The sequence below is a fragment of the Cinclus cinclus genome, chromosome 1 (assembly GCF_963662255.1).
Source record: "Cinclus cinclus chromosome 1, bCinCin1.1, whole genome shotgun sequence".
Lineage (NCBI taxonomy): Eukaryota > Metazoa > Chordata > Aves > Passeriformes > Cinclidae > Cinclus > Cinclus cinclus.
In genome coordinates this window covers 407,591-434,670 of record NC_085046.1, presented here as the reverse complement: position 1 = coordinate 434,670, position 27,080 = coordinate 407,591, and the positions used below count along the sequence as shown (strand labels likewise).

Sequence of the window (27,080 nt, the reverse complement as noted above, 5' to 3'; positions counted from 1 at the left end):
CTCTGCGACAGCTCTCTATGCGCCTCTCGGCTGCGTCATCACGCGGTGACGGAAGCTTTTCCGTGAAGGAGGGAGGGTGTGACCGCCGTCCCTGCTGGAGTCCCCTTGGGTGTCCCGCAGAGTGTCCGTCCCGCACTGTCCATCTCAGTGTCCATTCTACAGTTTCCATCCCGCAGTGTCCACCCCGCGGTGTCCATCCCACAGTGTCCATCCCGCACTGTCCATCCCGCGGTGTCCCCGCGTCCCGGAGGAGTCTGGACCCTCCCACCCGCTGCTTCTCTGGGGCGGTGGTGGGAGAAACTGCAGCCACGGCCACCCCCGAGACCCCCAGTTCACCCCAGTGCCCCCCCGAGACCCCCAGATCCTCTCAGTGCCGCCCCCCGAGTCCCCTAGTTCATCTCAGCACCCCCCCGGGTAAGATTATCGGTCAATGATTAATTATCGATTATCGAATTTCATCGATTATTGGTGGTTTATTGGTATCGATAAGAAACTCCTCGATGCCGACACGGGAGGGGTGGGGAGGGGTCGCGTCCGGTGGGCTCCTCATCGCCGGGTGAAGTCCCCGCCTGCGGGACAGGAGGTTCCGGGTGTCACCCCCGGGTGCTCCCCAGGACCCCCTCCCGCCCCACAACACCCCCTGGCAACCCCCACCCTCATCCCGCAGCGGCTCCGTGTGTCCGCCCCCGCTCCCCCCGTTCCCCCCGCACCCCGGCAGGGCTCGCAGTGGCACTCGGCGATGCGGGGCAGCAGCGCGGGCCGGGGGCGGCCGCGGGGGCAGGGCAGGAACAGCGCCCGCACGGGCCGGGCGGGGTCCAGCCGGTAACTGCAGCACTCGCACAGCGACCGCACGTACGGCTCCTGCGGGACAGCGCGGTCACGGGGACAGGGGGACGTCCCCCGAGCCCCCGCACCCCGCCCGGGCACTGCGGAGCGGGTCTGGGGTTTCCCTCTCCCCGCCTACCTGGGCGCTGACGGCGGTGCGGGAGCGACAAGCCCCCGCGCAGTAGGTGACACGGACACCCCGCAGGACACACGCGCCCTTGGCGATGGTCCGGAGCGCCGTGAGGAGCCGGCACGGCCCGGGGGGCTCCTCTGCTCGGTGGGGAAGGTCCGGTGTGAGCGGGGGGGGGGGAAGGGCTTCTGGAGCCGCCTCTTCCCCCGGTCCCCGGGTGAGGGGTCTCACCTGGCCACTCGTCCCGGCACACGGGGCAGCAGCTCCCGGGCTCCCGCACCGGCTCCGTGCCCTGCGGGGACCCCCAGGCTCAGCCCCTGCCCGCGGAGACCCCCCCCCCCGCACCGCCCCCGCACCGCCCCCGGAGCCCCTCACCTCCGGGCAGGTGAGCACGGGGCAGGAGGTGGTACAGGTGACGCGTCCCTCGGAGCAGAGACAGGTCCCGCACTGCTCCTGCCACTCGCTACCGGCCTGGAGGGGCCCAGGGACCCCAAATATTGGTCAGGGACCCCTAAACACGGGATTATGGACCCCGAAACACGGGATTAGAGACCCCCACCCCGCGCTCCCTGCCTCGCTCACCGCTCGCAGCGCCCCGCGGTGCCGGCACCCGCAGCTCCCCGCGCTCACGCACTGCCCGGAGCCGTTCCGGTACCGGCCGGGGGCGCAGGAACAGCGCGGGGGGGAGGCCGAGGGGGTCCCGAGAGTGCCGAGGGTTATGGGGGTCGCGGGGATCCCGGAGGTGCTGGAAGTGTCCGGAGTTCCGGGGGTCGCGGGGGATCCGGAGGTTCCGAGGGTCGCGGGGATCCCCCCGCAAGTCCCGGGGGGCTCCGCCAGGTCCTGGCAGCTGCGCTCGCAGGCGGGGCCGGGGTCCAGCCATACTTCGCCCGGGGGGCAGCCTGGGGGCACCGGCAACGGCACCGGGAATCGCAGCGGGAATCGCAGCGGGAATTGCACCGGGAATTGCAGCGCGGATCTCGCCGACACCGCCCTGAGCCCCGGCTCTCCCTCCTTCCAGTTCCCCGGCCTTCCACCCATCAGCCTCCATCCCTCCCTCCTCTCCTCGCTACCTCCAACCCCTCCATCTCCCATCCCTCAATCCGTCCCTCCCTCCTCCCTCCCTGTCCCGCGGTGTCCCGCTCTCTCACCGGGGCACTCCTGGAGGTTACACGGCGCCGTCTCCTCCCCGGGACTGTCCCCGCACCGCGACGCCTCCCCGGGGCCCTCCCGGCACTGCCGGTGACGCGTCCGGGTCCCGCCGCCGCAGCTGCGGGAGCAGCGGGACCAGGGGGACCAGGGGGACACGGCGGGGGACAGGGGGGGCTCGGGAGAGAGGGGGAACAAGGGGGATAGAGGGGTCGAGGGGGACAGAGGGGACACGGAGGACCAGAGGGACACGGGGACAGCGGGTGTGGCGGGCCCCGGGGAGGGACACGCCAGCCCTGGGCAGCTCAAGGTCCCGTTCTCGCAGGTGCTGCAGGGGGGGGTGACACGCGTGTCACCGTCACGGCACGTGGGGCTCCGCTGTGTGGCACCACCACGGCGCCCATCCCGCTGTCCCCGCTCCATCCCCCCGTGTCCCCCACCCCCGTGTCTGTCCCCGTGCGATGGTGCCTACCCATCGTGTCCCCCGCCCAGCCCTGCCCATCCCCCCGTGCCCCCTCCGCGGTGTCACCCACCAGTTGTGACACCCGATCTGGGTCGCGTCCCCCGGGGTCACCTCGCGGCTCCCATTGCCCCCTCCGGGTGTCCCGCAGCGGCAGCCGCTCAGGGGGACGCAGTGCCCGTCCTGCAGCAGCTGCCCGGGGGGGCAGCGGCACCCTGCGGGCACGGGGGCACCCGTGGGTGTTAGGGGGACACAGGCGACACCCGAGGGTGGCGGGGCGGCCCCCCGGCCGTACCTGGCTCGCAGGGGCCCTGCAGACACAGCACCTGGGCCCAGGTGTCGGCGCAGGTCCGGGGGCACCGCCCGGCGCAGGGACTGAGGGTCCGGCCACCGCCGCCGCACCCGGGATCTGGGGGTACGCGGGACCTCAGCACCCGCGGGGCGGAGGTCGCAAGGGAGAAGGGAGGTGGTCCCCAGGGGGTTACCTGGGCAGGTGGTGGAGGTGCAGCTCTCGCTCTGAGTCCGGATCCCCGCACACGCCCGCCCGGGGGTCTCGGGGTTCAGGGGGTGCCGATGGCGCAGGCGGGACCCCCCCACACAGGGGTCTCCGCAGGGTCCCCAGGACCCCCAGGGGCTCCAGTCACACGGCTCTTGGGGGGAAGGGGTGACGAGGGGGCACCAGAGTCACCAGGAACCTCAGGACCCCCCACCATCCCCCCGAATTCTCCAGACCCCTCAGGACCCCTCCAGAGCCCCCCAATGCCTTGCGTGACCCCCGTGCCCTTGCCAGGACCCCCCAGTCCCCCTGAGACCCCCCCCCATACCGGCCGCACATGGGGTGTCCCAGCACTCGGGTCCCTCGGGGGTGCAGGTGCTGCGGGGGGACACACACGCGGTGGGTGGGGGTGGGGGTCCCTCAGACCTCCCCCGACCCCCCCGGCCCCTCCAACTCACCACTGCCGGCACGGGCCGGGGCTCCAGAGCTCGCCCAGCCCCCGCTCGCCCCCCGCCCAGGGGCACAGAGGGGGACACGGGCTCTCCTCGCATCCCCGAACCTCCTCCTGAGGGTCCCCGCAGGGTCCCCCCGCACCCTCGGGAGGAATGGGAGTCCTGGGGTGCAGGGGGGTCACACGGGGCATTGGCGTGAGCGGCGAGGACACGGTTGGCACAGCAGCCCCCCCCAGCGTGGTGTCGCCCCCGTGGGTTTCGTGTCCCTCCCAGTGCCAGCTGTGCGTCCCCAAGGTGACACGGCCCGCCCCCACAGGTGCCGTGTGCCCCCCGGGGTCCTGACCTCCCCAAAAGACACCGCGTCCCCTCCCGAGTTCTGTGTCCCCACGGCACCCCCCCAAGGTGCCGCGTGTCCCCCCCACAACCCCCGTGTCCCCCCCGTGTCCCCCCAGTGTGCCCTCCTCACCTGTACCGCTCCTGCCGCCCCCCCCCGCAGGTGACACTGCAGGCTCCCCACTGGCTCCAGCGGCTCCAGGTGCACGGGGGGGTCCCGGGGGGGGTCCCGGGGGCGGAAGTGGGGGGGTGACACCCCCCGGGGACGCAGCGCAGCCGCCCCCCCGCGCAGGTGCAGTTCTGGCAGCCTCGGGGGTGCCCGCCCCCCCCCGGCACCCATAGGTGCCCCCCCGCATCCAGGCACTCGCAGAGCGCTGGGGGGACGCAGCCCCCGTCCTGCTCCAGGGTCCCTGGGGGGGGGGGGGGGAACACGGCTCAGGAGGGGCTGGGGTCGGGGGAGGTCACAGGGGTGGTCTCGGGGGGCACGGGGGGGGCGCTCACCGGGAGGGCAGCGGCAGCCGGGCTCGCAGGGAGCCCCCCCCTCGCAGGACACCCCCTCCTGTAGGTCACGGCAGCTCCGCGGGCACCGGCTGGCACAGGGGGACAGAGTCTGCCCGGGGGGGCACCGCGGGCCTGGGGGGCACCGTCAGCACCCCGACATCCCCAGGACCCCACCGAGCCTCCCCAGTGCCTCGACCGGAGCCCCTCAGTGACCCTGCCGGCTCCCCAGTGCCTCCCAGTCCCTCCCAGTCCCCCCAGTCCCTCCCGGTGCCCCCCCTCACTCCCGTACCGCAGGGCCGGGGGTTGCAGACCCGCAGCTCGTGCCCCACACCGGGGCAGGGGCTGCCCCCGTTTTTTGGGGGGGGCCGAGAGCAGGAGCGGCTGCGCACGGAGCGGCCCCCCCCGCACGTGACGTCACAACGCGACCAGGGACCCCACGGGGACCACGCGCCGTTCACTGAAGGGGGGAGGACAGGGGTGACCCCCGGAACCCCTCGGATTCACTCTGAGACCCCCAATGCCCCCCAGCTCCCACCACCTCTGAACCACCCAGCCACCGCCCCCGAGCCCCCCAATCCCTCACAGCCCCACAGTCCCCCACAAAGTCCCCAGAGCTTCCCAGAGCCCCCCAATCTCCTCTGAAACCCCCCATCATCCCCCCAGGCCCCAGCTCCATCTCCCTCCATTCCCGCAGCACCCCCAATATCCCCCAGCCCCTCCCCCCCCACTGTCCTCCTACAATCACCTCATGGCCCCCATACCCACCCAACCCCCCCAGCCCTCCGATATCAACCCCCCCCCCGGAGCCCCCCCGCACCCCGACATGCCGTCACCCCGCACGGCCGCCGCTGCTCGTGGCCCCCCTGGATTTGGGGGCACCAGGGGTCCCCGGGGCCGGGGGGGCTGAAGGCGCGGAGCCGCCGCTGCTGCCCCCCCCCGCAGGGCCGCGAGCAGGACCCCCAGGGCCCCCAGGGACTCCACTGGCACGGGCACGGGGGGGTCACGCAGGGGGGAGCTGCGGGGGAACCCCAATGTCAGTCGGACCCCCACAGGTCCCCATCAGTGGGGCAGGGACCCTCCAGAACCACCCCCCCCCCCCCGACCGCAGTGGAGCAGGACCCCAGGGCCCCCCAAACCTCCGTACCTTCACAGTGGGGCAGGCTGCAGGATCCCCCCCATAACCCCATAACCCCATACCCTGGCAGTGGGGCAGGCTGCAGGATCCCCCCCATAACCCCATGACCTCATACTCTGGCAGTGGGGCAGGTTGCAGGATCCCCCCCATAACCCCATAACCCCATACCCTGGCAGTGGGGCAGGTTGCAGGATCCCCCCCATAACCCCATAACCCCATACCCTGGCAGTGGGGCAGGCTGCAGGATCCCCCCCATAACCCCATGGCCCCATACTCTGGCAGTGGGGCAGGTTGCAGGATCCCCCCCATAACCCCATAACCCCATACCCTGGCAGTGGGGCAGGTTGCAGGATCCCCCCCATAACCCCATAACCCCATACCCTGGCAGTGGGGCAGGTTGCAGGATCCCCCCCATAACCCCATAACCCCATACCCTGGCAGTGGGGCAGGTTGCAGGCCCTGCTCTGGGTGCTGTCCCCCGCCCCACAGTTTCCCCCCTCGCAGTCCCTGCGGCGGCTCCGGCTCGCGGGGGTCTCGGGTTCGGTGCAGGTGCGGCTGCAGGGACCCCAGGGCCCCCACGGCCCCCACGGGACCACCGGGACCGCCGGGGACGCCCCCTCCTCCTCCTCGTCCCCTGCGAGAAGGGTCCGTCAGTGGGGCGGCGTGGGGCGGGGGAGACCCCCGGCGTGGGCGGCATGGGGGATGGGGACCCTTGGAGACCCTCACCTGGGGCTGTGGGGCTGAGATCAGATGTGGGGCCAAGATCCGCTGTGGGGGGAGAAACAACCGGTGACACCCCCGGCCCGCCGGGATCCCCCTCGGTGGGGCTGGGACCCCCCGGGCGGGGAAGGGGGCCGCGGGGCCGTGACCCACCGGCGCAGGGGGGCCTCGGGCACTTCGGGGTCTCCGTGGGGGTCTCGTTGCAGGGGGAGCCCCCAGGGGGGGCGCAGCGCAGGCGGCCCCATATGCACGAGCTGGGGTGGGCAAAGGGGGGAATCAGTGTTTGGGGGGGGAGCAGAGGGGTGGGGAAGGGTCGTGGGGAATGACCCCGGGGTGGTGGAGGAGCCCCCCCAGGGGTGTCCCCTTCTCACCAGTGGGCGCACCCCACGTGCAGGGTCCCGCCCGGCTGCAGCTCCAGGATCTGGGGGTCCTCAGGGGGGGTCCTGGAGGTCTCCGGGCCGAGGGTGGTCCCGGGGATGGTCCCGGGGGCGGTTCCGGGCGTGCCCCCCGGCAGCAGCGCGGCCGGCACCGAGCAGGGGCACTGCTGGGGCTGAGCCGGGGGTGGGGGGCGCCCGGGGGGCGCCCACAGACCCAGAGAGCCCGAAGCGCCACAAACCACAGGCCCAGGGACCCCCATGAACCCCCTACTGTCCCGGCGGGCACCCACCATCCTGGGGGGCACCCACGGGGCACCCACTACCCCATAGAAGCACTCTGGGGACCCTCCACTGCCCCAGGGGTCACTCACAGACCAGGGACCCCCCGACTCTGCCGGGGGGGACCCCACGTAGCCCCCATGGCCCAGGGGACCCCCACAAACCGGGAACCCCCACCCCGCGACCCCCAGCCACTCTGAGGGGCACCCGTAGATTTGTGGACCCCAACCTAAACTCCAAGATTTCCCTCCCCTCCAATAATTCCTACTCGAGGACTTGGGGGCAGCACCCATGGGGGGGGTCTCCCGGGGGGTCTCACCTGCAGGCAGGTGTGGCGGTGCAGGAAGGTCCCGGGGGGGCAGTGACAGCCCTCCTGGCACCCTTCCGCGCACCCTACGGCCCCCCCAAGGTGGGCGCAGCTCCGGGGGCACCCGAAGTCCTCCCCGCACTCGCGGAAGGTCCGGCCGGGGGGGCACCCGGCCTCTGCATCCCCCCACCCCCCAAAAAACGCTCAGTACCTGGGGAAGGAGCCTCCTCAAAAAACACCCCAAAACAACACCCCAAAACACCGGCCTCTTCCCCTCAACAACGCCCGGCTCAGCGCCCCACGGGGTGAGTGTGGGGAGGGAATGAGGGGCAGAGCCCTGGGGGTCTCTGGGGTCTCTGGGGCAGGGCTCCGGGACACGGAGGTCTGTGCTCGGGGGCTCCGGGTGACATCGCTGGGTGAGGGTGTCTGGGCGGGGGTCCCTGTCCCGGGGTCCCTGGGTGAGGGTCTCTGGGTCACATCTCCGGGTAGGGGGTCTCTGGGTCAGGTGTCCGGATGAGGGTCCCTGTCGGGATACCCCGTGTCGCGGTGCCCGTGTCGCACTCACCGCGACACACGTGGCTGTGGCAGCTCTGGCTCTGCAGGGCCGGCCCCGGGCACGGGGGGGTCCCGCATCCCCGGCGCCGCCAGCGCTCGCCCCCCCCGCACGGGGCACTGCAGCCTCCCCAGGGCCCCCAGGGCGACCACTGGCCATGAGCGGGCTCCGGGGGCTCCGTGCCCCACGTGGGCTCCGGGACCCCCGGCGACTCTGCGGGCTCTGGGGTCTCTGTGCCCCACGGCGACCCTGGGGACTCGGGGACCTCGGTGGGCGCCTCGGTGGCCCCGGGTGGTCCCGTGCTCCCGGGCTCTGCGGACAGACGGACACGAGGCAGTCCAGGGGCCGCAGTGGCACCCCGAAGTCCCGACTCCGGGGGTCTCGGGGGGATCCTGGCACGTACCGGGTCCGCAGAGCTCGGGACAGCCCCGAACCTCTCGGGGGCTCCCAGTGCAGGGGGCACCGCCCTCCGCGGCCGCGGGGTTGGTGGGAGACCTGTGGGGAGAGCCCCCGTTATGGGTCAGGAACCCTGGTATGGGTCAGGACCCCCCATTATGGATCAGGACCCCCCACTATGGGTCAGAACCCCCCGCTGTGGGGCAGCCCCTCACCTGAAGCGCTGCCGGGTCCCGGTGTCACAGTCACAGCGGGTCCAGGGGGTCCAGCGCGACCACCCGCAGGATTCAGGGGCGCCCCGATTCCTGGGGTCCCCCAACACCCCCGCAGGGACCCCACAGGCGCTGGAGGGAAAAGGGGGAGTAACTTCAAATCCCGGGGAACCCCTAGGAGGCCCCCAGTGTTCAGGGGCCCCCATGTTCTGGGGATGCCCAGCACCGGGATTTGGGGTACAGATGGGTTTGGGGTGTAGAAGCTCTCACGGTACAGGTGGGATTTGGGGTACAGAGGTGTCTGGGCTATGGAGGGGCTGGGGTACAGCGGGGTGTTGGGGTACCCGGGCTCGATGCAGTCGCTCCCATGCAGGACCAGCCCAGGCCGGCACCGGCAGCCTGGGGGTGGGGGTGGTTCAGGGGGCTTCACCCCCTGTACCCCTCCCAATGCCCCCTAAATCCTCCCCACTTCCCACACTGCTCCATGCCCCCCCCCCAAGTTCCCCCTAAGCCCCCTCAAGCCCTCTCTGTGCACGTCGAAGTTCCCAAATTCCCTCAAATCCCCCAAATCCGCCTGTGCCCCCCACGAGCCTCACCCAAGCCACCCCCCCCGAGACCCTCCTGGGACCGTCCCAACCCCCCCCGTGTCCCCCAGACTCTTCCCCCACGCCCCCTGACCTTCCTCGCAGCCTCCCGGGCATGAGCTGTTCCCACTCAGGTCCGCACAGGTGGGGGGGCAGGGGGGGACCCCCAGATCCTCGCACCCCTCCGGGGGTACCAGCAGCATCTGGGGGGGGCAGGCTGGGGGAGACACGGGGAAGTCAGCGGGGGGGAAAGGGGGGACTCGGGGGAGGTTCGGGGGGCTGGGGGAAATTTGGGATGAAGAGGGGGGCAGCAGGGGGGTCAGGGATGGGAGAGGCGATTGGAGCAGTCAGGGATGGAGGGGTCGGAGGGACTTTAGGGGGGGATTTAGGGGATTTTAGGGGGTTGGGGTGGGCCCTGGGGGTTTGGGGGCTCGAGGGGACCAGGCGTGCATTTAGGGACGGGGGAACAAGGTTGGAGGGGTCTCCCCCACCCCCCGTGCCGCCCCGTACCTGGGGAGTCCCCACAAGGCCTCAGGTTACAGGGCCGGCTCTGCAGCGCCCCTCCCTCGCACGGCTGCCCCCCGTTTTTTTGGGGGGGGTCGCTGCAGCTGCGGCGGCGGGTCTGCTGTCCCCCCCCGCACGGGGCGTCGCAGGGGCTCCAGGAGCCCCAGGGCGCCCACCCGCCCGCGACTGGGGGGACACGGGGTGGTCAGGGGGGTCAGCACCCCCACCCTGGCCCAGGGCCCCCCCCTGCACCCCCTAACCCAGAGCCCTTGGCGACCCCGCCTTGGGGACCCCTCCGGAACCCCCGAGTGGGCACCGAGACCCCCTCACTCCAAACCCCCCGAGACCCCCTGAGGATCCGCCTCGGCCTGGGGATGGGGGTCCCACTCACTGTGGAGGTCCCCAGACTTTGGGGGTCCCAGCCCGGAAATGGGGATGGGTCCCACCCCACGCAGAGCCCCGCAGATCCCACCCCAAAGTGGGGGGCCCAGCCCGCACTGAGGGTTCCAGCCATAACCGGGGGGTCCCCAATCCTGCTGGGGGTCTCCTGTTCGGGGGTCCGCGTTTTGGGGGTACCTGGGCAGGCTCGCAGGAAGCAGACGCGGCTGTCGATGTTGGGGGGGTGGGCGCAGCCCCCCTCGGGCGGGGTCTCCCTCTGGCGCCGCAGAGCGATCCCCACCCCGCAGGAGCGGCTGCAGGACCCCCACCCACCCCAGGGCGGGGGGGGGCAGCCTGTGGGACGCGGGGGAGGGGGAAGGACAGGGTGACCCCCGAGTGTTGGGGCCCCTCCCTGCATCCCCCAACCTCGGTGTTCCCAATTTTGGACCCCCGCAGACCCCCAGGCCATGAGCCGGGCTTTGCCCCCCGCTCCCCAGGAATGCCCCGGCCCTGGGGGATGTTTTAGGGGCTCGTCTCCCCCTTCCATCGGGACTCCCCATTCCCGGGGGGCCGTTCAAGGGGGGGGCTTTCCTCCCCACCTCCCGGGGTCCCCTCACCTGGGGTGGTCGCGGCGGGGACCCCCGTGGGAGCCAGCGAGGGCAACGCACGGAGCTGGGGGGGCTCGGGGGGGGTTGTGGAGCCTCCGGGGGGTCTCAGGGTGTCTTCGGGCGGGGTCGCGATTCTGGTGGTGCCCCCGGGGGGCTCCCGGGGGGTCTCGGCGCTTCCGGGCCCCTCTGACGTGGGAGGCCGGGGCGGCCCCTCGGGCCCGGCCGTGGGGCTGGAAGGGGCAGAGGGAGGGAGAGGGGTCAGCGGGGAGCACCCCCAGTGCCCCCCCAGCTTTGGGGACCCCCAAATCCCGGCGCTCCACATTGCCCCTCTCGTACCCGGGGCTGCCGGAGGTCTCGGCCGGCGCGGGGGTGAGCAGCGCTGTCACCATCCCGGGCAGGGTGGCCGTGGCGTTGTCACCTGCAGCAGGGACGGACACGGCGGTGACGGGCACGAGGGGCTGGGGGTCACCCCCACCTCCCTGGGATCCCTCGGGACCCCCCACTCACCCGCGGGGCCGCAGGTGCAGCAGGAGCCGCCGCCGCCTTGGCGCAGCACCTGGCCCTGGGGACACCGACACCGTCACCGCCATCGTCACCTGCGGCTCGCCCCGCCCCGCCCCGCGTCCCCCGCTCACCTGGGGACAGGCGGAGTCGCGGAGGGGACAGTAGGGGACACACCGGACGGCCCCACCTGGCAGGCACTGGCACACCTGGCACGGGTCCCCTCGCCAGCGCTCGCCGGGGACGCGCCACCGGCCCCGCTCGTGGCAGCGCCGGCACGGCGCCGTGCGGCACCTGCGGGTGGCACTGTCACACACCCGGGGGACCCCCCAGCCCCCTCGCCACCCCCCGGGCACCGCTGACCGTCGGGCCTTGCGGTAGATGCCGCGGCAGTGCCGGCCCCCCCCGCGCCGGGCCGGGTTCGAGGGGCTGCGGAACGACCACTGCACGCCGGGGGTCCCGCAGGTGCCCGCGCACGCGCCCCACGGAGACCACGACGACCACCCGCAGTCCACTGTGGGGGACACCGGGTCACCTGGGACCCGCCAGCACCGGGGAACCCCGGGCGCCCCCGCGGGGACAGCCGGGGGACCCCCGGGTGTCCCCGGGACATCGCCCCGCGCCGGGACCCACCTGAGCAGCCGGGGTGGGGGCGGCAGTGTCGCAGGTGCCCCTCGAGGCAGGTGCAGAGGCGACAACCGAGCGGCACCGTGGCGCCCGGGGGGTACCTGCGCCCCCCGGCCCGGCACGGGCACTCCCGCGGCCGCACGCACCCCGCGACCCCCGCGCCGGGCTCGGGGGCGTCCAGAACCTGCCCCGCCGGGCACCAGCACCCTGGGGGGGCGGGGGGAGTCAGGGGTGCCCCTCACACTGGGGAGCCCCCCTAAGCCCCCCCAGTGTCCCCCTCACCTGGGAGGCAGGGCGGGGGGCGCGGGCAGGTGACGGCGGCCGCCAGGTCGGCGCAGGAGGCGGGGCAGGGGGCGCAGGGGAGGGGGCGCAGCCCCTCCGCACACTCCGAGGCGTTGGGGCACCCCCCCGGGGCACAGGGGGCTGGGGACAGGGGTCAGACACGGAGATCACCGGCTCCACCAGCCCCCCCTGTTCCCCCAGGACACCCCCGCTCCGTGGAGGCTCCCATCCCACGGGGACCCAGCCATGAGCCCCCCTGTCCCACCAGGACCCCCCGTCCCACCAAGCCCCCTCACCCTGAGAAGACCCCGCACCCACCGAGCGTCCCCCACCCCACAGCGGAGCTCATCTGTCCCACGGAGCCCACCGGGACCCCCCCACGCCACTGTGCCCCCCGCAGCACCACTCCGAGACCCCCGCCCCGTGGGCTTCCCTCATCCCATGGGACCCCACAGCCCCAGACCCCCCTTCCGAGCCCCCCGCCCTCCCCTCGCACCCACCCATCTCCAGGGCTCCGGGGCTCCCCCCGGGCAGCTCCTCGCAGGCGCGGCCGCCGTTCTGGGGGGGCTGGCACCCCCTCCTGCGTAGCCGGACCCCCCCGCAGCCACCCGGGCAGTCGGACCAGGGTCCCCACGGGCCCCACGCGCCGTCCACTGCGGGAGGGGGGGGAGTTAAGGGGGCCCTCAGAACCCCCAACACCCTCGTACTGTGGGACCCCTGAACCCCCCGGGCAGCCTGAACCATGGGGGGACCCCCAAATCCCTCAGGTACCCCATGGGACCCCAACTCCCCCGACCTCCCCACGCCCCAGGGTCCCCACACGTGGCAGTATCAGGGTTGCTCCTGCCCGCGCTGCCCCGGGGACCCCAACACCCCCCGGCCCCCAAAACCCCCCGGGGTGCCCAGGTTCCCCCAAACCCTCCGGGGTCCCCCCGTTCTCACCCGGGCAGGCCCGGTGGAAGCAGGGTCTCTCCTGCTCGCGCGGTCCCCGGCACCCCCGGAGCAGCCCGGGGTGACTCTGGTGACAGCCCCGCGTGCGGCGCTGCCCCCCGGGCCCGCAGGGGCGGCTGCAGGACCCCCAGGGACCCCAGGGACCCCAGAGGCCGCAGCCCCGCTCGTCCCCAGCAGAGCCGCAGTCCTGCAGCCCGTCACACACCTGCGGGGACAGCGCGGGGACAACGGGGGGAAGGGGTAATGGGGACATGGGAGGGAGCTGGGGGACACTAAAGTGGCACTGAGAGGGAGTCGTGGGACGCCGGGACATTGGGGTGACACCGTGGAGGGGGTTAGGGGAGTTAGGGCTACCGGGAGGGGACAGGGGACAGGGGGATGGCACTGGGAGGGAGTCAGGGACATCGCGGGAAGGATCGAGGGAACATCGGGGTGACACCGGGAGGGCGCAGGGGACACCTGGGTGTCCTTGGAAAGGGATCGGGGACACTGCGGGGACACGGGGGTGACAGCAGGAGGGATCGGGGAAACTGCGGGGGCTCCATGGCAGCACCGGGAGGGGTCGAGGGCCGGGACCCCGCGGTAGCCCGGGTGGGGGCGGTCTCCCTTGGCCCTCCGATACCTGATGGAAGGTGACACATTCCCCGTCCCCGCAGTCGAACTCTGCGCAGAGACCCCCCGGGCTGCTCCCGGGGCCGGGGGCCTCTGGGGAGACAGGAGGGGTCTGAGGGGTCCGCAGGGGACTCAGGGGGGTCCCCGGGGGTCTCTGAGGGGCTCGCGGGGTAGGGGGATGTGGTTGGGGGTACCTCCCTCCCTGCTGAGTTTCCCATTTCCTCCCCAAGGGAACCAGCAGATTTCCCCCTCCGAACCCTCGGGTCCTCAGGAGGCGACACGGGGGGGACCCCCAGACCCCCTCCCTTCAGATGTCCCCAGAGACGGATGCCGGGGGTCTCACCGCAGAGCTGGGGGCTCTCATCGGCGCTGTCACGACACTGCGGGACGCCGTCGCAGAGGAGGCTCGGCGGGACGCAGGAGGGGGCGCAGGGGGCGCGTCCAGGGTCGCAGGGGGGGTCGCAGGGCAGGTGGCCGGGGGCGCACGGGGGCTCGCAGCCTCCCTCGTCGCTGCCATCGGGACAGTCGCTGTCGCCATCACAGCGCCACCCCCGCGGGACGCAGCCGCCGTTGTCGCAGCGTAGGGACCGGGCCGGACACGGCGCTGCCGAGGCGTTGGCGGTGCCGGGGACAGTGTCGGTGTCAGGGGCAGCGTCGGTGACAGGGACAGTGTCGGTGTCAGGGACATCGTCGGTGCCGGGGACAGTGTCGGCGACAGCCGCGGTGGCAGTAGCGTTGTCGGGGACGGTGTCTGAGATAGTGTCAGCATCACTGACAGTGACAGTGTTGGCGACAGTGCCGATGGCCCTGGTGACCGCGATGACAGTGTCGGCGGTGACAGCGGTGACAATGTCGGTAACAGCGGTGACAGTGTCGGTGACAGGTGACAGCGGCGCGGGGGGCAGTGCCACAGCGCACCCCGCCGGGCTCTCGTCCCAGCCGTCGCGACAGTCGCGAGCGCCATCGCACACGGCGACCTCCGCCACGCAGGAGCCGTCGGGGCAGGGCACGGTCCCGGGGGCGCAGGTGGCCCGAGCTGGGGACACGGGGACAGCGGTGACACGGCCGCCGTGAGTGTCCAAAGTGGGGGGGAGGTCCCAGGTGTGGGGGGCGGTCCCTGGGTGAGGAGGTCAGGGGGTGGGGGTCCCCGAAGGGCGCATTGCCGGGTAGGGAGTCCCCGGGGTGGGGGGAGTCCCTGGATCGGGAGGTTCTCGGTGGGGCGGGGGGGGTCTTCCCCAGGTGGGGGTTCCCGGTGGGGTGGTCCCAGGACAAAGGGGTCGGGGCACAGGTGGGGTTCCCAGAGCGGTGTTCCGCCCCCGCCCCTCACCGGGGCAGTCGGCCTCGTCGGCGCCGTCGGCGCAGTGGCGGTGGCCGTCGCAGAGAGCGGCGGGGGGCTGGCAGCCCCCTCCGGGGCACGGCAGGTGCCCCTCGGGGCAGGCGCAGCCGCTCTCGTCGCTGCCGTCCCCGCAGTCGTCGCGGCCGTCGCAGCGATTGGGGTACGGGACACACCTGCCCCCCCCGCACCTGAACTGCCCCGGCCCGCACCGGGGGGCGCAGCCTGCGGGGACGGGACCCTCAAGTGGGCACGGGCACCCCGATGTGGGGCACAGACAATCCTCTGCTCCTCGGGGACTCCCGAGCTGCGCCCATCCCCGGGATCTGCAGGTGCCCTCAATGTGGGGCACAGACCCCCGGGAATGGGGGGTTCAGGGACCCTCAGTGTGGGGCACAGACCCCCGGAAATGGGGGGTTCAGGGACCCTCAGTGTGGGGCACAGACCCCCGGGAATGGGGGGCTCAGGGACCCTCAATGTGGGGCACAGACCCCCGGGAATGGGGGGTTCAGGGACCCTTAGTGTGAGGCTCTCTAGTTCCCCAGGACCCCAAAACTCCCGGCACCCCCCCCCCCCCCCCCGCCTATTCCCCGGACCCCCCGAGCCCCCCGCGCTCACTCACCCGCCTCGTCCGAGTCGTCCCCGGGGGGACAATCGAGCCGCCCGTCGCAGACCCGGGCGGGGGGGAGGCAGCGACCCCCAGCACAGGCGAACTCGGGGGGGGCGCAGGGCCGGCCCGGACACCCCGCCTCATCCCAGCCGTCGGGGCAGTGGGTGACACCGTCACATCGGGCCCCCCAGGGCAGGCAGCGCCCGCCGGGGCAGCGGGGCTGCTGGGGGGCGCAGGGGGGGTCGCACAGCTCGTCCGAGCCGTCCCCGCAGTCGTCCTCGTTGTCGCAGAGCCAGGCCCCCGGCACGCAGAGACCCCCGCCCCGGCACCGGAACTCCCACGGGGCGCAGCCGGCGGCGGCGGGACACGGGGACGGGGTCGGGGGACACTGCCAGCGCCCCTCGAGGCACGTGCTGGGGGCGGGACACGGATGGGACTCATTAGGGGCCGGGGGGCCCCGGATCCCAATGTCCCCAAGCTCCGGAGTCCCGGTCAGTGTCCCATTATCCCAGTGCGCCCCGGTGTTCTGGTGTCCTGGTCCAGTGTTCCAGTATTCCCAAATTCAAGTGTCTTCCTGTCCTGGTGTCCCAATGTCCTGGGATGTCAGTACCCCAATATCCCATTTACCCGGTGTCCCCATGTCCCAGTGTCCCGGTGTCCCAGTGTCCCCACACCCCGCTGTCCCAGGACCCCAGCACGCCATATCCCGGGATCCCAGTATACACCAGTGCCTCACCAGTTGCTGCAGCCCTGGGTCACGGTGGCCCCGGCCGGGAAGGCGAAGCCGTCCCAAAAGCAGGGACAGGCGGGGGGTTCCACGCACCGCCCGTCTGCGGGGGGGCGCACAGGGGTGGTACCGTGTCCCCCAGTGCCTCCAGGACCCCCCAGTCCCCCACCCAGCTCCCTCCCCGGCCACCTCCCTCCCCCCAGCCCCCCAAACCCCTCTCGTCCCCAGCGCCCCCTCCCAGCCCCCAGGCGCTGCGCCCCCCCTCACCGTGCAGGACCCGCCCGGGGGGGCAGAAACAGCCCTCGAGGCACCCCAGGGCCCCGCACAGCTCGGGGGGATCCCGGCCGAGGTCGCGGCAGGTGGGGGGGCAGGGGGGGCCGCAGGGGTTGTACTCCTGCCCCCCCTCGCACTGCAGGGCTGCAGAGATTGGGGGGGTTAGGGGGGAGCTGGAATGCCCCACTCCACAGCCTGGGACCCCCTTAATGCCACGCGGGGCTCTTGGATCCCCCCTCGGTCCCACAACCCCATGGGGGGGCACGGCCCGGACCTTTCCTCCCGTTCCATAACCCCATGGGGGGGCTTCTGCACCCCCCTCACCCCACAGCCTGGGACCCCCGCTGCCCCATAGCCTCCTGGGGGGCTTCTGCACCCCCAGACCCATTGCCCGGCCCCCAACCCCGGCACATCCCACCGGGGGCTCAGCCCCAGCCTCCCTGTGTCCCCGGGCTCCCCCCGAGCCTCCTGCGCTCTCCCCGAGCCCCCCCAGACTCACGGCACAGGATGGGACCCCCTCCCCCCCGTGCCCCATAGCCCCCTGTGCCCCCCGGGACCTCCCCGTGTCCCCCAGACCCCGGACTCACGGCACAGCCCCAGGTGGGATGAAATCCCCGGAACCTCCCGGTACCCCCGTGTCCCCCCAGATCCCGGACTCACGGCACAGCCCCAGGTGGGATGAAATCCCCGGAACTTCCCGGTACCCCCGTGTCCCCCCAGACCCCGGACTCACGGCACAGCTCCTGGCTCCGCCAGCGCAGGGGTCTCCCCCGCCGGCCGCACTCCTCGGCGTAGGCGGCCAGGGCCGTGCACAGACACTCGCAGTCCCCGCCGCTGTCACACCTGAGGCACGCGCCGTGGGACAGGGCCCGGACTCACCCCGGGGCTTGGGGACCCCCCGAGCCCCCAAACTCACCCGCAGGCGTCGAACAGGCACCACTCGTAGAAGCGCTGGGGGTGCACCAGGTCGTGGCAGGGAGCGAAGAGCCGGTGCCGCAGGACCCCGCAGCGACCCCGCGCCCAGGCCGAGCGCTGGGGGCTCTCCTGGGGGGGACACCCCGTCAGACCCCCAGGTGTGCCACATGCGAGAGCCCCGCCGCCCCTGGGGCCACCAGCCCCCAGCCTCCCGTGTCCCCCACCACCCCCCACAGTCCCCGGCATCTGGGGCTGTCCTGGCAGGGGACACTCCATCAGCTCCCGCGTGTCTCCCCCCAGTCGGGCCCCCACTGACCCTCGTGTCCCCCCCTTGTCCTGGCTCAGGGCAAATTTTGCGGGAATCGCAGGGGGCAGCACACCCCAAGTGCGAGGGATGAGACTTCATGAGAATTTCAGCCCAAGACTCGGGCACCTCCTCATTCCCCTCCCGTCTGGGATTTGACTCCTTCCCTGGCCTCGGCCATTACAGCCCCGTGATCTTTTGTACCCTCCGACGTTCCCCTCTTGCGTCCACCACTGTCCCCCTGCCAGCTCCTTGTGTCCCCCTGTCTATCCCCCGTGTCCCCCTGCCAGCTCTCCGCATCCCCTTGTGCCTCCCCGTGTCACCTCGTCCCCACATGTCCCCCCCGTCCCCGTACATCGCAGGGGTGCGGGCGGTGGCCGTCGGCCTCGGGGCAGAGCGGGCTGAGGCGCCAGGAGTCCCCGAAGATCTCGGGGGTCGCCTCGAGGGCCCCGTCCCGGCTCCCAAAATCATTCTCGGCGTCGCCGTCGAAGTTCCCGCAGAGCCCGGCCAGGCGCCCGCGCAGCCGCGGGGACACGCGCACGTACACGCGGGTCCCTGCGGGCACGGAGGGTGGCAGAGGTGACACCCATGGCACCCTGGACCCCCCACGGCACCGATGGCACCCCCCGGTCCCCACGGTCACCCTTCCGGACTGCCCAGCAGCACTGCGGGCCGAATGTGGCACCAGGGAACTCGCACGGTGACCCCCCCGCGGTGGCACCGCGGACCCCGCCGTGGTGACACCGCCACGGCACCACCACCACCCCTAGGGACCCCCCCCACAGCCCCCCAGTACTGGGGAACCCTACCCAGGGTGTCACCTCCGTGCCACAGCACAGCCACTCCCAGCGACTCCCGTGTCACCCCCGTGTCCCCCCGGGGTCTCACCTCCGTCCCACAGCACGGCCACCCCCAGGCGCGTGAGGAGCAGCAGGAACAGCCCCGCGCGCTGCAGCGCCAGCCCCGACCCCCCGAACACCTTGGGGGGTCGCACGGCCACCCCGTTCACTGTCACCTCCCGCCCTGCCGGTGCAGCACAGAGGGTCACCCCCACGTGTCCCCCCACATCCCCTCGTGTCCCCCTCATCCCCTCATGCTCCCCCCCACCCCATACCCCACCCTGCCGCGACGGGGCTGGGGTGTCACTGTGGGTCACCCCGTTACTTCCCCGTCTCCCTCCGTGTCCCCCCACGGTTCTCCGTGACCCCCCACGGTCCTCCGTGACCTCCTGTGTGTCTCTCGTGTCCCCTCGGGTCCCCACCCCGTGCAGCCCGAGCCAGGATGTCACCGTGGGTGACGCTCACATGTCCCCGTGTGCCCTCCATGTCCCCTCTCACCCCGCAGCATGTGCACCACGGTGTCCCTCATGTCCCCAATGTCCCCCATGTCCCCATTGTCCTCATGTCCCCTCTCACCACGCAGCATGTGAACCACGGTGTTCCCCATGGCCACCACCACGGACTTGGTGCAGGTGACACCGGTGGCCCCGCACGGGACGTTCTCGGCGGTGATGGCGAAGAGCCCGGTGGCCTCGCGGGCCAGCAGGTACTCGCAGTCCCCCGCGAAGGTGAAGGCGCGGCCATCAAAGGTGACATAGTGGGGGTCCCCCGTGGCCACGCAGGTCCCCGCGCACTCCTCGCGCCCGCAGTGCCACCGCTGTCCCCGACACACGCTGCGGGGACAGGCTCGGTGCCACCGCGGGGGCTGACAGGGTGTCTCCGAGGGTCTGGCAAGGGTCTGGGGGCTGACAGGGGTCCCGGGGGGTCTGGGGGTGTCCGGGGGTCTCCCACCAGGCGTTGCAGTCGCGGGCGATGGTGGCGTTGGGCGGGTACAGCTGCCCGCCGTGGTGACAGGGACACTCGTCCGGTGACACGCAGCGCCCGCCCTGCGAGCAAACCGCGATGAGGAGGGGCTCGGGGGGGAGCCGCACACCCCCATCCCCCCGGGGGTGACACCGACCAGGAACAGGGTCCCGGGGGGACACACGCAGCCGTCGGCGGGGCCGCCGCAGGTTCCGGAGGGCTCCGCGGGGTCGCAGCGGCGCAGGCAGGACCCCGGAGCGTGCAGCAGCCCCGGGGGACAGCGCGGGGCAGGGGGACACGGGGCGGGGGCGCAGCGCCACGATCCCCCTGCGCACACACTGCGGGGGAACGGGAGGAAGAGACCCCGTCCGGCTGAGACCCCCTCTTCGGGGTCCCTCTGCCCCCATTTCCAGAACCCAAATTCCACCGAACTCCCCGCTGGGGCCCCCATCCCCAGCACTCTCCGAGCCCCCTCATCGGGATCCCCCAAGCCCCAGCTCCCCATTCTGCTGAGACCCCCGAGCCGCGGTCCCCATGTCGCCATCCCTACCCCTCATCCCCCAAAACCCACCGAGCCCCCCACAGCGGGGTCCCTGCACCCTCATCCTCATCTCCCAGCACCCAAATCCCACCGGCCCCCCCGCACCCCCATCCCCCAGGAACCCACATCCCACTGAGGGACCCCCCCCAGTCCCCCGGGGGTGCCGGGGCCCCGTCACTGTCCCCAAGGTGGGACACGGCACAAAACCCCCCCTGTCCCGTGGGGCGTCACACCGGGCTGCAGGGTTTTCATCACGTGTCACCTTCACTGCCACATCCTGGGTGATCCCCGTCCTGTGGGTGACACTCCAGCCCCCCCAAAACTCCCCGCGACCCCCAAATTCCCTTGGGACCCACCAGGCCTGGCAGCCGCGGCGGATGTGGGCGCCGGGGGGATACAGGCGGGCACCGCGGGGACACGGGCAAGCGGCAGGGGGGACACACTGCCCCCCCTGGGCCAGCAGCAGCCCCGGGGGGCAGCGACAGCCGGGGACACAGAGGGCGTCCGGAGGGGGACAGTCACTGGCACTGGGGGGCTCTAAGCAGGAACGGCCACATGGACCCCCGCAGTCCCGGTACTGCTGCCCTCCTGGACATGGCTCGTCTGAGGGGACATGGGGTGGTCACCGGGGGGCAGGTGTCACCTCATGCCATCCCATCCCATCCCATCCCATCCCATCCCATCCCATCCCATCCCATCCCATCCCATCCCATCCCATCCCATCCCATTATCCCATCCCATTATCCCATCCCATCCCATCCCACCGCAGAGGCTCCGGTTCCTCCACTCCAGCTCCATCCCGTCCCGGGCGCATTCCCGGCCGTAGGCTCCCAGCGCCGTGCACAGGCAGCGATCCCGCTCCCGCTCCCGGCAGGAACACACATCCCAGCGGCACAGCTCCAGGAACGGCTCCGGATCCACCACGCGGTGACACGGCTGTTACCGGAGGAGGGGACACCGTCACGGCCATGTCGACCGTCCCCGCTCGCCCCCGTGCCGGGGCCCTCACCTGGAACGCCGGTGCCATGAGCACGGCGCAGGCGGCCTCGGCGCGCTCCCGGCTCCCGGGGAAGCCGTCGCAGGGATCGGGGATGCCGGGGCCCAGCGCAGGGCAGGCTCCGGCCGCACGGAAGGCGTTGGCGAAGGCGGCGACTCCCGGCTCCACGTCCCCCTCCGGTGTCGTGAACTCGTCGCTCTGGTCCCCGTTGAAGGTCCCGCAGAGCCCCCGCACCTGGCCGGAGCAGGACAGAGCCCAGCACACCCTCACCCCACCGGGACCCCCCCCCCCCACCGCCGGGGCATCCGCGGGTCCCGGGGGTCCCTCTCACCGTGCCGGCCATGGCGGGCTGCAGGGTGATGAAAGTGTCGGGGGTCCCCAGGCCCCAGAGCACGTGGGCGTCGGGCACCTGCAGGTGCAGGAAGGCCGAGGACGCGCGGCGGATGCTCAGCTCGGCACCGGAGAAGGGAAGCGTCACCTCTCGCCCGGCCACTGTCACCTCCCCTGGGGACGACAGCAGTGGCACCATGGGGTGGCCACCGGGCCGTAGGAACACCAGGGACACGCTCTGGGATGGCTCCCACTGCCACCGCGACTCGGGAACTGGCACTGGGAGGTCACCCACCGCCGTGGGGACGTGGGAGATGGGCACAGGGATGAGAGCTCGCGCTGCCACAACGCCACCAGGGCGGGTGGATGACCCCGGTCCCGGTGTCGGTCCCAGTCCTGTCCAGGTGTGTCACCTGTGCCGTGCAGCCGGGCCGTGGTGCGGCTGGTGGTGACAGTGAGGGTGCGGGGACAGCCCAGGGGCCGGCGGGTGGCACAGGGCTCGTGCTCGGCTGTGATCAGAAGCCGCCCCGCCACGAAGTCCTGGGGACAGAGACGCGGTGACACCCCCCTACAGAGCCCTGCCACCAGGGCCACCACCAGAACACCGCCCCGTCACCGCTGCGGCGGCCACCTCCCGATGTCCCCCGTGTCCCCTCACCTCCAGCAGGGTGTGGGCGCAGGTGGCGGGCAGGGAGAAGCGGCGGCGGTCGAAGGTGACAAAGTGACGTCCCCCCAGCACCGCGCACTCGGCCGGACACCGCTGATGCTCACAGCGCCAGCGCCCGCCCTCGCATGTGCTGGGGACACCGGGGACACCTGGGACACCAGTCACCGCCGGGGGGGGCGCTGGGCTAAAGGGGGGACACTGCAGGGGACCCCGGGGTGACACCGCAGGAGACGCCAGCATGGGGGACATGTCCCAGGGGGCACTGGGATAATGGGGGACACGTCCCAGGGGACACTGGGATTATAGGGGACACTGGGATAATGGGGAACACGTCCCAGGGGACAATGGGATAATGGGGGACACTGGGATAATAGGGGACACGTCCCAGGGGACACTGGGATAAGGGGGGACATGTCACGGGGAACTTGGCATGAAGCGGGACACGCTACAGGACCCCGGGGTCAGGGGACATCACGGAGGACACCAGGATGGGAGCGGACACCCAAAAAGGGACCCTGGGGCTGCCCATCAGCGGGGTCACACCCAGCGGGTGCCAGCCCGGCGCCACCTCTATCACCGCGGTGCCACCCACCAGCGGTTGCAGCGCTGGCGGATGCTCTGGCCGGGCTCGTAGCGCTGTCGCCGGTGGTGGCAGGGGCAGGCGGCGGAGGGGACGCAGCTCGGCCCGTCCCGGGCCAGCCCCGGGCCGCACTCGCAGCCGCCGTGGCAGTGGCGGTGGCAGGCGCCCTGCCCGGCGCTGCCCGCGGTGGCACAGGTGACCGGGCACAGCGACACGCAGTCCGAGAAGCGCTGCCCCGCGTCGCAGCGGCGCTCTGCGGGGCAGGGACACCGCGGTGGCACCGGCGGCACCGCGGGGAGGGGGCGGGAAGGGGAGGGGACCCCCCCCAGTTCCCACCGCAGAAGCCGGGATGGCGCCAGGGGACATGGAGCTGGCGGCGGGAGCACTCCCGGGCGTAGGCGGCGAAGGTGTCGCAGGCGGCGGGGGGCGGGGGACGGGGGGGTGACACGGGGGGTGACAGGGTACCAGGGGGTGGCAGGGGTCGGGGGGACGACACGGGGTCCCCGTCCCCGCACAGCAGTGCCACACACGCTGCGTAGAACCCGCTGGGGTCCACCTGGTGGGGGGGCGAACAGAAGTGAGAATCCTCCAAAACCCCACAGAACACCCCGGGACTCCCCGGGACCCCCAGGACCTCCCCAGAGATGCCCAAGAACCCCCTGGAATTTCCCAGACCTTCCAAAACTTCCCACAGGACACCCCTGGACTCCTGACTGCCTTGACCCCTTGGGATCTTTCAGAACCCCACAGGAAGTTCCAGGACTCCCCAGGACTCTCCAGAATCCTCTGGGACCCTCCCAACTCCCCCCCCCCCCCAAGAAGCTCCCGGGACGCCCCCAGGACTTCCCAGAACAACTCTGGGATCCCCCAGAACTCCCAGGAGCCTCCCAGTACTTCCCGGGACAGCCCTGGGACCACGTGGATCCTCCAGGACATCCCAGAGTCCTTCAGGACCCCCCTGGGACCCCCTCAAGCCCCCCGGGATCCCCCGGTGCCGCTGACCTCGCCGTGGCACTGCTGGAAGGGCTGGGCCAGCAGCCGCCCACACGTGGCCACCGCCGGTGCCATCTCACCTGGGCGACACCTGGTGGCACCCTCTGGCACGTCCCTACATGGGGGCTGAGCCGGGGGTCCCTCAGAGCAGGGAAGACCCCCGGGGACCCCCAAAGGGCACGGGGTGTCACCCTGGCCCCTCAGGTACCTCTGTGCCAGCCACTGGCACCTTCCAGGCGTTGCCAAAGGCAGCGGCGAAGGCAGCGATGTCCCCGTCAGGGAGCACGAAGTCGTCTGGGGGGGACAGGGAGGGTGGGGCCATGGGGGGTGTCCCCCCGGCCCCGCGGGTGGGGTGGGAGTGGCACTGGGAGGGTGGAACTCACCCGCAGGGTCGTCGGTGTAGGTGCCACAGAGCCCCCAGGTGGCACCGCGCAGCTCAGGCTCCACTGTCACTGTCACTGCCAGGTTCCTGTCCCAGGCCACCCGCACACCCAGGCTGCTGGCCACAGCCACCCAGTCACCTGGCCAGGTGACACCGAGCCCTGCACGAGGGGATTGGGTGGGATGGGGACAGGGATTCCGGTGGCAGCTGATCGATCACCGTCTCCTGGCACTTCCTGGTGTCACTGGGGGCTCATTCTCCCCCTGGCCCAGGCTGCTGGCCTTGGGGAACCTCACCTTTGTGCAGGTAGGGGCGTCCCTCCGGCACCGCTGCCCCGTTCACGGACACGTTCCGTCCCTCGGCCAGCACTGTGTCCGTCCCGAAGGTCATGTGCAGCACCTGTGCCAGTGGGGGTGGCACTGGGACACTCAGGTGTGTCACGGTCACCAGGGATGGACCCATGGCTGTGCTGTCCCAGGTCCCGCCCCAAACCCCATCCCAGGTCCCATCCTGGCTCCCAAACCTACCCAGCCCCAAAACCCATCCTGGCACCCATCCCCGCTCCCAGGCCCCATTCCACCTCTGGGAACAGGACCGATGACCCCAATGACCCACCCTGTCCCCCCTCAGTGTCTGGGTATCCCAGGTGCTGTCACCCATCCCCATTCCCGACGTCCCTCCCAGCCCCATCCCAATGCCAGCGGTGACTTTGAGTGATCCCCCCGTGCCCTCCCGCCCAGGCCCGGTACCCGGGGGTGTCCGAGGCTGATGGTGACGTCCCAGGTGCCGTCGGTGGCCGTGGCCAGGCTGTACCGGCAGGTCCCGCCGAAGCCGAAGTGCCGCCCATCGAAGGTGCGGAATCGCGTCCCGGCCCAGGCCTGGCACGTGGCCGGGGGGCTGCGGTGGCGCGGGGACCCCCCGTCCCCACCCAGGGGCAGGCGGGTGCAGGGCAGGCAGGGCCCCCCGGTGTCCCCGGTGTCCCCGCGGCGCCAGCTGTGTCCCCAGGGGTGCTGGCAGCACTCGGCGCGGCTCATGGCGCTGCCGTTGTGGCCACCGGCGCTGTCCTGGCACTGCCACGCGCTGAAACAGCGGCCCAGGGAGCCGGGGCCTGTGGCACGGGGATGGTGGGTGACACCAAGGGTCACGGGGGGATGGCACACACCCCAGCACCCATCCTGGCACCCGATGGGAATGGCATAGTGAGGGTGTCACACCGGCAGCGACGTGGTGGGAATGTCACTCATCCCAGCTCCCATCCCAATTCCCAGTTCCCATCTCGGCTTCCGGAACTCATCCAGCACCAGTCCCAGCTCTCAGCCCCCAACCCAGACACCATCCCAGCTTCCAGCCCCCATCCTAGATCCCACCCTAGATCCCAGCACCCATTCCAGATCCCATCCCACCTCCCAGCCCCCATCCCAGATCTCATCCCACCTCCCGGCCCCCATCCTAGATCCCATCCCAGCTCCCAGCTCCCATATCACATCCCATCCTAGATCCCATCCCTGATCCCATTCCTACTCCCAGCATCCATCCTGGCACCCATCACTGCTCCCAGCATACCCCCCAGCACCCTCTGGGAATGTGGGTGGGAATGATGCCCATCCCAGCTCCCAGTGGGGATGGCACAGCGGGGACGTCCCCGGGTGCCACTCCCGTGTCCCCCTCACCCTCAGTGCAGCGGGCGCCGCTCCAGCCAGGGCAGCAGCCACGTTCTGTGCGGTTCCGGACCACCGGCTGCATCTCTGGGGGGCTGCGGGGACACCCCGGTGTCACCCGGTGTCACCCGGTGTCACCCGGTGTCACCCTGTGCCACATCCCCCCGGGCTCACCGGTAGATGTAGCAGAGGGGGGGGTCGGTGCCGGCGTCCCCGGGGGAATTCCCGCGTTCCCGGTGCATGCGGTCCCGGTCCAGCTGCCACCCGGCCAGGCTGTACTGGTACAAACTGGGACACGGCACCGCGGCCTCGCGCCGCGGCGTCACCTCCTCCTGCTCCATCAGCAGCACCGGCCGCTCGCACCAGCGCCTGCGGGCACCCATGGGATCCACATGGGATCCACCAGGATCCATCCAGGATCCACCAAGATCTATCTGGGATCCATGCAGGATCCACTGGGACCTATCCAGGATCCACCTGGGATCCACCTGGGATCATCCTGGGATCTGCCTGGGGTCTGCCCATGATCCATCCAGGATCCACCTGGGATCCAGCAGCATCCAGCACAATCCCAGCCCCAGCCCAGCTCCTGTCTGGCACCCAGCACATCAATCCCCAGTCTGGGCACCCATCCCAGCACCCACTAGGGATCCATCCCAGCTCCTGGCACCCATCCCAGCACCCACTAGGGATCCATCCCAGCTCCTGGCACCCATCCCAGCACCCACCCCATTCCCACCACCCGTTCCTGGTTCCAATCCCTGATCTCCATTCTGCACTCACAATTCCCTGTTCTCATTCCCAGCTCCCACTCCCATTCCCAGTTCCCATTCTCCATTCCCAGCTCTCTGTCCCAGTTCCCACACCCATTCCTATTCCTATTCCCATTCCCACACCCACACCCATTCCCATTCCCATTCCCATTCCCATTCCCATTCCCAGCTCTTTCCCATTCCCATTCCCCATTCCTAGTTCCCACACCCATTCCCAGTTCCTCACCCTGTGGCTGCCCCCACGGCTGTCACCCACAGCACCGTGGTGGCCACGACTCCCCCAGCGATCCCCGGCCACCTCACTCCGGCCATGTCGGATCCTGCTTTTCCTGGAAAAGTGGGATCCAGGTGACTCCATTGCCACAGTTCCTGGGGTTTCCTTGTGGGCCACCCCCAATGTCACCCACCCCAATGCCACTCACCAGTCCCAGCTCTGGCACTTCCAAGCGGCTCCAGGATTTATGGAAAGTCCCCAGAAGTGCCACCAGCTGTGGAGACACCGATTGGGCACAGCTGGTTGCTGGGGGGGGGGGGGGCAGGTGACATCAGGGTGACTTCCCCCGTTTCCTGGGAGAAGGTAATGGGACATCCAGGATCTACCACAAGGACACGGATGTGGCAGGACAGCAGGTCCTGGTAACGTTCAATTCCCCATGTCCCCCACAAAACCCGGTCCTGTATTGTCCAATATCCCCCCTGTGTCCTCCATGTCCCTGTCCCTGTCCCCCAAGTCCCTGTCCCTGTCCCCCATTTCCCTGTCCCCCATGTCCCTGTCCCTGTCCCCCATTTCTCTGTCCCCCATGTCCCAGACCGTGTCCCCCATGTC

At 71.4% G+C, this 27,080-nt stretch overlaps 1 protein-coding gene across 1 annotated transcript; it reads right to left on the bottom strand.

Annotated features, from left to right (window-relative positions):
• Positions 1-457: 457 nt before the first annotated feature.
• Positions 458-26,566, bottom strand: LOC134051392 (SCO-spondin-like). Its single transcript, XM_062505118.1, has 64 exons — positions 26,481-26,566; positions 25,656-25,850; positions 25,494-25,576; positions 24,573-24,931; positions 24,120-24,222; positions 23,825-23,983; positions 23,650-23,735; positions 23,451-23,567; positions 22,785-23,004; positions 22,461-22,701; positions 21,860-21,998; positions 21,615-21,741; positions 21,203-21,375; positions 20,884-21,105; positions 20,639-20,810; positions 20,231-20,477; positions 19,491-19,671; positions 19,322-19,416; positions 18,947-19,203; positions 18,420-18,554; positions 17,887-18,086; positions 17,229-17,356; positions 17,046-17,155; positions 16,307-16,456; positions 16,049-16,142; positions 15,325-15,725; positions 14,697-14,927; positions 13,713-14,405; positions 13,380-13,462; positions 12,749-12,962; positions 12,307-12,459; positions 11,807-11,947; positions 11,531-11,731; positions 11,261-11,411; positions 10,953-11,191; positions 10,733-10,814; positions 10,406-10,626; positions 9,987-10,142; positions 9,417-9,596; positions 9,001-9,123; positions 8,598-8,721; positions 8,326-8,454; positions 8,118-8,209; positions 7,639-8,026; positions 7,123-7,337; positions 6,570-7,050; positions 6,205-6,452; positions 5,912-6,112; positions 5,161-5,358; positions 4,633-4,800; positions 4,344-4,475; positions 3,976-4,252; positions 3,516-3,671; positions 3,386-3,435; positions 3,047-3,211; positions 2,857-2,970; positions 2,635-2,776; positions 2,104-2,429; positions 1,538-1,854; positions 1,331-1,426; positions 1,187-1,247; positions 965-1,095; positions 711-861; positions 458-569 (listed from the first exon to the last, which is right to left on the bottom strand). Exons 1-64 carry the CDS (start codon positions 26,564-26,566, stop codon positions 547-549), a joined length of 11,733 nt encoding a protein of 3,910 aa, XP_062361102.1. The 3' UTR covers positions 458-546.
• Between the last annotated feature and the right edge of the window lie 514 nt (positions 26,567-27,080).

Excerpts from the sequence above, each read along its gene's own strand:
- LOC134051392 (XM_062505118.1), bottom strand. The coding sequence starts at position 26,566 with ATGGCCGGAGTGAGGTGGCCGGGGATCGCTGGGGGAGTCGTGGCCACC. Across the intron at positions 24,932-25,493 it reads CGGCGCCCGCTGCACTGAGG|GCCCCGGCTCCCTGGGCCGC; the intron begins GTGAGGGGGACA and ends CCCGTGCCACAG. Across the intron at positions 11,948-12,306 it reads CCCCGGAGCCCTGGAGATGG|CCCCCTGTGCCCCGGGGGGG; the intron begins GTGGGTGCGAGG and ends CCCTGTCCCCAG.